The sequence below is a fragment of the Quercus robur genome, chromosome 10 (assembly GCF_932294415.1).
Source record: "Quercus robur chromosome 10, dhQueRobu3.1, whole genome shotgun sequence".
Lineage (NCBI taxonomy): Eukaryota > Viridiplantae > Streptophyta > Magnoliopsida > Fagales > Fagaceae > Quercus > Quercus robur.
This window is the reverse complement of record NC_065543.1, coordinates 8,616,649-8,626,336: the sequence shown is the minus strand read 5'-3', so window position 1 is coordinate 8,626,336 and position 9,688 is coordinate 8,616,649. Positions and strand designations below refer to the sequence as shown.

Sequence of the window (9,688 nt, the reverse complement as noted above, 5' to 3'; positions counted from 1 at the left end):
AGCGTGGGGGCTTGTAAGTCTTATTGTATGAACTTCGATTCTTTCTAGTGGATTTGCTTTTTACCTTGAGGATAGTTAGGTTAAATCCTCCCCAGGTTTTTTACCAGTTTGGTTTTCCTGGGTTATCATATCGTTGTGTTATTTATTTTTCCGCTGTTTTGCATGATATGATTGTTTGATTGTGATAACCTAGATTTGGAATTTGGACTAAGTAACAACTTGGCTAATTACCTATGTTAATCCAATTGTGTTTTAAGGGGTCTAAAAATTCTATCATCTTTAATTATAGTAATATTGGCATTTAACTTTTAACTTTATTTGATTCACTCCATCCGTTAAATCCATTAACTTGTTTCGGAGTTCATAAGGGAATGGAATGGAATTATAATAAAAGAATGGAATGAAATGTACTTAAGGGAAATGAATGGAAAAGAAAGGAATAAAATGTAATTAAGTAACCATGTTTGGATATTTTAAATTAGGCGAAAAGAACATTTTGGTCCCTACATTTTCGCATGATTCCTACTTTGATCCCTAAATTTTATTTTTACTGCTTTTAGTCCCTGTTTAGAAAAACGTCTTCTGTTTTAGTCCTTTCCGTCAGTGCTGTTAGGGCACTGACCTACGTGGCAAACAGAATTATTAAAATAATAATAAAAAATTTTATTTTGTCATTAAAAAATGCCAAGTCAGCATTTAAATTTAAAAAAATAATTTATTAAATTTAACTAAATAAAAAAAATAAAAAATATAAAAAACAGAAATAAAAATAAAAAATCATATTAATTAAGATTGAAGTGTGTCTTGAGCAAGAACAACAAGAACACATACACAAACCCAGAAATAAAAATTCAAAAATTAAAATTTTCGCCGCCGTCGGTGCACTTCAACAACAACAACAACATCAACAACAATAGAAACAACAGCAACAGTCGTCATCGTTGCTGCCGGCACAGCCACTAGTTCAGAACATGCACTTGGGTTTTAGTTCCGACGGCAACGCCGTTTACAAGCCCATCTCCGCCGCAACAAATGCCACAGTTGCTACGACGACAGCAACAGCAGCAGCAGCAACATCAACGACTTACCAGCTTGATGGTGGAAGTGGTGGTGGTGGGGCTATGAATGTGAATGTGAATATGGGGAGTATGACTGGCGGCGAGCAAGCTAAGAGGAAAAGAGGGAGACTTAGAAAGTATGGCCCAGATGGCTCTATGGCTTTGGGTCTCACTCCTACGGCTCAGCCCGTACCTGTAGCTCAGACTCAGTCAAGTGGTGGAGGTGGGTTTTCATCTCCTCATCCTACTCCAACTCCTCCTCCCTCGGCTCCAACATCGCTTCCTTCTGGAGGATCAGCACCACCCACTTCGTTCAAGAAAGCTAGGGGCAGACCGCCTGGTTCTAGTAGCAAGAAGCACCAATTGGAGGCTTTGGGTACTTAATTTTTTTTTTTTTGAATCTATATCTGGGTTTGCTTTTTAAAGTTTAAAGCATTACTGGGTTTTTTTCTTTTATGTTGTTGTCATGTACAGTGTGTGTTTGGGTTGTTTTTGCAGTTTATTTTGTCTTTCACGTGGCCCCGATTGGAACATTTCCAAACTTTGATGTGTATGTGATGATTTTGAAAATTTTAATTTTTGAATTTTAATTTCTGGGTTTGTGTATGTATTCTTGTTGTTCTTGCTCAAGACACACTTCAATCTTAATTAATGTGATTTTTTATTTTTATTTATGTTTTTTATTTTTTTATTTAGTTAAATTTAATAAATTATTTTTTAAAATTTAAATGCTGACTTGGCATTTTTTAATGACAAAATAAAATTTTTTATTATTATTTTAATAATTCCGTTTGCCACGTAGGTCAGTGCCCTAACGGCACTGACGAAAAGGACTAAAACAGAAGGCGTTTTTCTAAACAGGGACTAAAAGCAGTAAAAATAAAATTTAGGGACCAAAGTAGGAATCGTGCGAAAATGTAGGGACCAAAATGTGCTTTTCGCCTTTAAATTAAAGGAATGGAAATGAATGAAAGGTAAGTAACCTTGTTTGGAAGTAACATAGAGGGAAATTAATAGAATTATTTTATGCCAATTTTAATATTAGACTTCTATTTTAAAATAAAAAGCAAAATATATATGGGTATTTTGGGAGTTTTAATAAAAAAATTTTCTATATCTAACTTCATTATCTCCAATTCCTCCCAATTTTTGGGAAAATTATTAGGTACTCCCGGGGTATCACAAATGCGTACTCCTCCCTCTCACATAAATGGTGGGTCCTACCATGAATTTAATTAATAGGACTCACCATTCATGTGAAAGGAGGGAGTACGCATTTATGGTACTCCGGGAGTACGCATTTATGGTACTCCGTGAGTACACAATAATTTCTCAAATTTTTGGGGAATGAAAATTTGAGATTTTGAGAGAATAAAGTTGAGCGGGTGTTCCCTTTTACATATTCTACTCCCTCTCACTTAAACTTTCAAACAAAGGAATGAACTTTTCATTCACTCTATTGAAACTTCCAAAAAATGGAATAGAAGAATATTTTAAAATTATTATTTTCATTTATTTCCCTTCTCCCCTCCCAAGCAAGTTGTAATACTACATCAGTTCCTACTTTTTAAGTTATTAAACTAAAAAATAATTAGAAACTGATAAAAAAAAATTTTGCTGAATTTTTTTTTTCAAAGAAAAAGTAATTGAAAAACACCTTAATTAAAAAAAAAAAAAAAAAAAAAAAAAAAAAAAAAAAAAAAAAACCCATAAACTTTCTCAGTAACCAAATAGGGAAAAAGAAATCCTAAAAACAAAAGCTTCTTTTATAGATTCCTTTCAAGAAGATTGGTTCAGAAAAATTCGGATCTAAAATTTTGAAATGAACCTCAACGAAAAACTCAAAAGCAAAGAAACATAAGGAAAAAAAGAATAATAAAAAAATAAAAATAATCTCATGGCCCGGTAAGGAAAAGCTTTCATATATGCCAGACGCATGAGATACCGTCTCCCCAATGAAGCCCTTTATATATTTGTTGGGTTGAATGAATTTTTTGGTTAAGTATTTGAAGCTGAATTTTATCAACAATGAAAATAATAATTAAGTCCAAATTCACATGTCATTCACTTAACAATAGAGACGCACCTTGCAAGCTTGCCTGTTAGGCATCTCACTTTCATAGAAAGAACCAAAATTGCATTTTACATCATGAAGGTTTAGAATTTGGGAGTACAAAATCTAAATACTCCCAAATATTAAGAGGTAAAATCCAAATTTTGAAACATTAGTATAAAATTTAAACACTTCCAAACTTCAGAGAGTAAAATATAAATTCTAAAAGTTTAGGTGTAAAATTCAAATACCTTCAAATTTTAGGAGTGTAATATTGTAATTTACCATATTTCTAAAAATAGTTTCAAACCAATTCCTTTAGGAAATCCATTAACATTTCCCTAAAATGAATCAAGAAATCTAAAGATTCATCCATGGATTTGACAAAATAATCATTTAATGCATAGGTTTTATAGTTATTAAAGGACCACAACTTTACCCGCATCTTTTTCACAACTATCTTATGTGGCAAATTATAATTGATTTTTTGTCACTTTCAAATAGATCCATTGCTCCTAGTTTCCCATATCATCAAAATATTGTTATCCTAGATTATCTCTAGATTTAATTAAGGTGGTATTTGGGGGTTGTCGGGTAGAAGTTTGGGAATTCATGGCAACCAACTCATTGATTGGCTATACATGATGACAAATCGATGCCATAATTAATAGTCTTTGCCTCTACCTACTCATAATAATATATGAAAATTGTAATGAAAAAAACTACATGGACAACAATTTTTTTTAACAATAACAAGTTTCTGTTAGTTTTGATGACTTAAGTCCATCGATGAGAGCACATTTCTTGCAGCCAATGTATGACGACTCCACATTATTGAATTGCAACTTGCAACTTGTATATAAAATTGTCATTGTAACCTGCATTAATTTATCATTAGCCGACACGTGATATAAATTTGATTGAACATATATTCAAGGTACTTTTCACCGGTAAATTAACTCGACACGGCCGATATTAAATATATGGATAGAAAAGATAAGAGTTTGAACATTGCATGGTTTAATTGGCTTCTCATACTTTTAAGCCACTAATACAAAATGGATGCCTCCACTTTGAGATGTAGATAAGAGTTTGAGCTTTGTTTAACCCAAGTCAGGGTGGTAAATATGACTATTGAGTTAAGTTCTAGACTTCAGAACTGGATTGGATTCTACCTCTTTGATTTCATGTTTCGGGATTTATAACAGATTACGGAGGCATTTATTATCCATCTCTTTATAAGAGTCAAAGCTTTTGGTTGTTAGATGTTTAGAAAAATGGCAACATTCAGCTTTGTTTTTGGTTGGATAAAAAGACTAGTCGTTTTAATGGTTATTTTGGGTAGTCCTTTGGCAAAACTTCATTTCCATGTTTACTAAAGAGAATAACCACTAAGGAACTTGCTAAATATATGGGAACTGGTCAAATTTCATAATGAAGTGGTTATATGTTAGTTTTAACTTTTTATTTTGATTATATCATCTAAGTGACTAAAAGTGATCACTTAAACATCAAGGACTAAAATTGCTCATAGACTAATTTTAGGAACCAACCGTATATTTAAGTTTGACTTTTTAAAATCAAATTGGAAGGGCGGGACTTTTTAAAATCAAATTGGGCGCCGGGGGGCGGGGGGAGGGGGGAGGTTGGGTGGACCACAATCCTGTTAGTCTAATAATAGTTCTATCACCGATGAAGAATGACATAATACAAATTTTTTTTTAAGTGATACAAGAATTTTTTTTTTTTTTTTAACTTTTTATACAAGATAAAATTTTTACTTTAGCCTAATCTAAGTATATATGTATGTGAAGCTCTATCCTAGAGACTTGAACTCTGGCCCTTGCCCCTGACACCCCACAAACACTTATACTTGTGAAGTGATCATTGCGGTAAGAATGGGTGGTGGTAAGAATTTCTATTTCTAATAAAATGACAACAATGGATTGCACAATGGAAATGTCTCTTTCTTTAAATTATTTCACCCTTACAAGTGCAATAAAAAATGCCTCCTTCTCAATGGGGGAATGAAACCTCTTCTAAGCCTTAAATTCTTAATTAAATTTTCCGGTCTATATTAAATGGAATCTCATTTGTGTATTGGGCCTCTTGGCCTAGTGATAAGGAACAAAGAGAGTTTTAAAATCAGAAAATAAGCTCTCACACATGCGCATACGTAATAATTATAAATATATGGATATAAAGAGACTTTTGCCTTTTTGGGTGTTCTTGGAATTTGATGCTTAATAATTTGAAGGAGGTAGCTATTGCTTTGAGAAAGAATAAGAAACTATATTTTTTTGGAATAGTGATAATGGAAAGATGCTTTTCTTTTGGTTTTGGGTGTCTAGACTGAGGCAAAGGCAGAGGCAAAGGCAGAGAAGAGAATATAAATGGCAAAATCCTTGAAGAGAAAACCTAAAAGTCAGGGGCATAGCTAGGAATAATTACTTTGGGGGGGGGGGGGGGGGTGGTTGAGTTGTAGTAGAGATATACTAAATATAATTATTGAATGTTAATGAACATGAAAAACAGTCTAGTTTAATGTAGACATACAAAAAGAACATTCACATCAAATCATGCCTAGTGATGATTTTTCATGGAATAAAATTCATCCATTATCATATCTATAGTGAAATTTCCTACAATTTCCTTCTCTATATAAACTATCATATTATCAAAAGCTCATACTCCATTCTATTGCAAAGTCTTGTTTTTAGTAGCTTCATAGTTAAAAAAGCTCGTTATGTAGTTACTATAGAAATTGGAAGGGTCAACACAAGACGAATAAGTCTATCAATCAAAAAATAGATTTTAAACTTGCATGAAATTTTTAATCCCCTACATACCTCAGAAATTGTACTCATATCTGAAAATCTGAATGTTTTGTCATAAGCTCATAATGTTGCAATTGAAACTCCAAAAGTTCTTGGGTTTGATGGGTTTCTCTATTGAGGCATGCATGTTGAGGGAATTAAACAAAGATTATTTGTTTTTAACGCTTAGCTACAATGAGCTGCTAGAGATGGCAACTCACTATAGATGGGGATAAAAAATTATAGCATTTGACATGTTTGATTTTGTGTATTGATTGTTATTAATAACATTTGTAGCATTATAGTATTCTTGATGTGAATGCACTAAGGTGTTTCAAAAGCTAAAAGTTATAGCATTTTTAGCAGAATTGCTACAGTATAATTGTATTAAGAGCATTCTTATCAAGCCTTGCATATGCTATAAATGCTATTTTTTAGTATCTTAAACCTAAAAATCCACTCCATCAAACCTAGTAAATGTTATAAAATTTGCAATACTGCTACAGTGCACTCTCATTTTTGAGAGCGCATTATAGCAATATTGTATAATATTTTATTAATTTATTTATTCTCTCTCTCCAGCTCTCCGTCTCCCATATCTCTCTCTTTTTCTGGTTCTCTCTCCATCTCCCACATCTCTCTCATTTTCTCACTCCCTCTCTCTCATTTCCTCACTCCCTCACAACAAGATTGTACGTTTGAGATCGACTTACTGGTGAGGAGAACGGCGTGAGATCGGCGTGGAGGAGATTGACGTGGAGACTGGTGTGGAGATCGGCATGTTGTGTGTTTTCTTGTGGTTGTTGTGGCCGATGTCTTGTGGTTCTTGTGGTGGTGGTTTCTTGTTGTGACCGGAGCTGTGGCTGTAATGTTTGGTGGGTATTGGTGGTGCTCAGCAATGATTTTGGCTGGGGTTGAGATCGGGGTGGTGGGTTTCGACTGGGGTTGAGAACGAGGTGGGTGGGTGGTGGTAGAGGTGGGTTGCTGTGGCTGAGGCGTGGGGCTTGGGTTTGATGGGTTTCTCTATCCTCCGCCTCCCCTTCTTCCTCTCATGGGTTTTTTTTTTTTTTTTTTGGCTGTGGGATTGATTTTTGGATGGATACTGACTGTGTTGGCACAGTGGGTTGGCCATGGATCTGGGTTTGCTGTGCTGAGTTTGCTATGGAATGTTGATGGTTTATGGTGGTGGTGGCTGACAGTGGCTAGTCGTTGAGAAGAAAGTGGTGGAAAGAGGGAGAAAGTGGTAAAATAAAAATAATATTATTTAAATGAAGTTGTAAAAAAAAAAAATAGAATGTTTGATGTTTGGTGGATTATAAAATGGTATGTTAAAATTGATTAAGTAGGATTTTGAAGTGGTAAATGCTAAAATATTTAGCATTCTTGATGAGAATGCTCTAATACAATTGTACTGTAGCATGTTGTCAAATTAAATAACAATTTTTTTCTCTTTCTCTCTCCTCTCTCCTCCCACTCTTTTTTTTTCTTTTCTCTCTCTTCTCTCTTTTCTCACACAAGCAGCAGAATTGTTGTGCATTAAACAACAATTGCTACAATACAATTTTTTTTATTATTTTAATATAACTGGGTTTTTTTTATTATTATTTTAATGTAGTGTAATGTTAAAATAGAAGATATGATGTATAACGTATTGTAAAATAATGTACTAAAATTGATAAAGTTTTGGTGCGGTAAAATAGCATTTGAGATAACTGATTAAAGAACTGATGAACAATATTGATAATATTGACATAACAATATTGATAATATTAATCAAATGATTAAAGAACCGATGAACAACTTTTACTTCTCTAGATGTTGTAATTAGAGCTAATTGCAACCTATAATTCATGCAATGTACATAATAAGCATATGGGCAATCTTTAAGAAACAGAGCTTGTAATCCCTTCCATTCACCATGCATGTTACTAGCCCAATTATATCCTTGATCTCGAATATTTTCAATGTGGACGTTGTTACGAGAAAGGACAACACATATCTCATTCTTTAAGATCAATGTAGTAGTGTCTCTAACATGCACAACATGAAAGAAACACTCTTTAATGAAACCTTCTTTATCAACAAACCTCAAAATAATGTCCATTTTCTCTCTCTTTGACTCATCTTGAGCTTCATTAACTAGAATTCAAAATTTTGCTTCCTCAATTTCATCATGAATAACATATCACACTTTACAAGCTAGAATATGCAAAATCTCCTTTTGAATTGTGGGTGACATATATTTGGCATTTTATGGAGCATTTTCCAAGATAGCTCTAGCTACATTTTCATTGAATGTTGATGTGTGTTTTATCAATTCAATAAAGTTACCTCATTTTTTTTGAATCAAAGCTATCATCATGACCTCTAAAAGCACAAGCTTGGAATGCTAGCCATCAAACACACTCTACTGAGGTCTTGAGCCGCAATCGATTATTCTCTATTTCTTCGGATGTTTTTTCTCAACTAGCTTGTCAATATGTCCTGAATAATTCCTTAGATCCTCACAACATTTCACAGCAATTTTATGTGGTGTATTTGGATCTTTCCCCTCATGACCAATTAAAGAACAATTCATTCCATCCTTCAGCTTTTTCCAATTACTAAAACCTTTTTCAGTGAATGCATCTAATCTAGGATGACCTGTTGGTTTTTTTTACCAAAAAGGTAGGAAGGTAAACAACAAATTGCATCTGTTGAAGCTGAGTATTCCAACCAATTTGAATGTGATTCAAACCATGAAGATTGAAAACTACGACAATAATTTTTTGGTCCTTTGTATGGATACTCTATATTTCTAGGTTGATATGGACCGGCTATGAGAAGCATGTCGAATTTCATCTTGTTCATTGACAAGGAATTCATATATTTGTTTATGTGATCCTATATTATGGTCTATCCCTTTAGATTGAATTCTTGAACATTTGGAGGAACACTCATTAGGCATTGAAGTATCAACATTTTTTTTTACAGATGTCCTATGTTCTGAATGACTAATATCTTTTTTCTTAAAGAATGCATCAATTGTTTGTCATTTACTCATTATTTGGCACCTAGTTTCAATCCCAAAAAAAAAAAAAAAAAATCAATTCAAAAAATGATAAACTAACTTGAGAGAGAGATATAATAAATTATCATATAAAATTCATTCTTACATGAATTATAATATAAATACACCTTTAGTTAAGTAATGTCCTTTTAGGATAAAAAAAATTAAATAAACAAATCAATATAAACAAAATAAATTAACAACATAGATTAATTTTCTTTTTCATTTATAATTTACTTACTTTACTACCCAACTACACAATGCAAGCCCCACCCGGCTGGCCCCCACTCAAGAGACAAACAACACAAAAGCCAAAAGGCTAAGTCACAATGGATCAAGAATAAAGAATACAATAAGTCAATAACAATAAACACAAAAATACAAAGTCAAATAAGCATAAATTGCTTTGCTGGCAAAGGGATATCACATACACATATTTGATATTTCTATTCTGCTATTCACACCTAATCTAGAAGTGTGAAGTACTTGCACGTATATACCTGTAACCTGAAACACTTGCACACAAACAAAACTTTCATTAAGCTTATGACAAGTTAAATACATGGTACGTACATGAGCAAGTAAAATGCGATCAAGTTTGTAAACACTATAAAAACATGTAAGCATATCTTGATCGTACAAGAACAGTCATTAAAGAATGACTACAATGAACATTTAACTAGTAAATGCTCATCCGGACATGCAATGCAAT

At 33.1% G+C, this 9,688-nt stretch overlaps 1 protein-coding gene across 1 annotated transcript; it reads left to right on the top strand.

The window, feature by feature from the left end:
* Nucleotides 1-971: 971 nt before the first annotated feature.
* Nucleotides 972-1,442, top strand: LOC126703797 (AT-hook motif nuclear-localized protein 10-like). Its single transcript, XM_050402869.1, has one exon. The coding sequence runs from the start codon at nt 972-974 to the stop codon at nt 1,440-1,442; it is 471 nt and encodes a 156-aa protein (XP_050258826.1).
* The last annotated feature ends 8,246 nt before the right edge of the window (nt 1,443-9,688 follow it).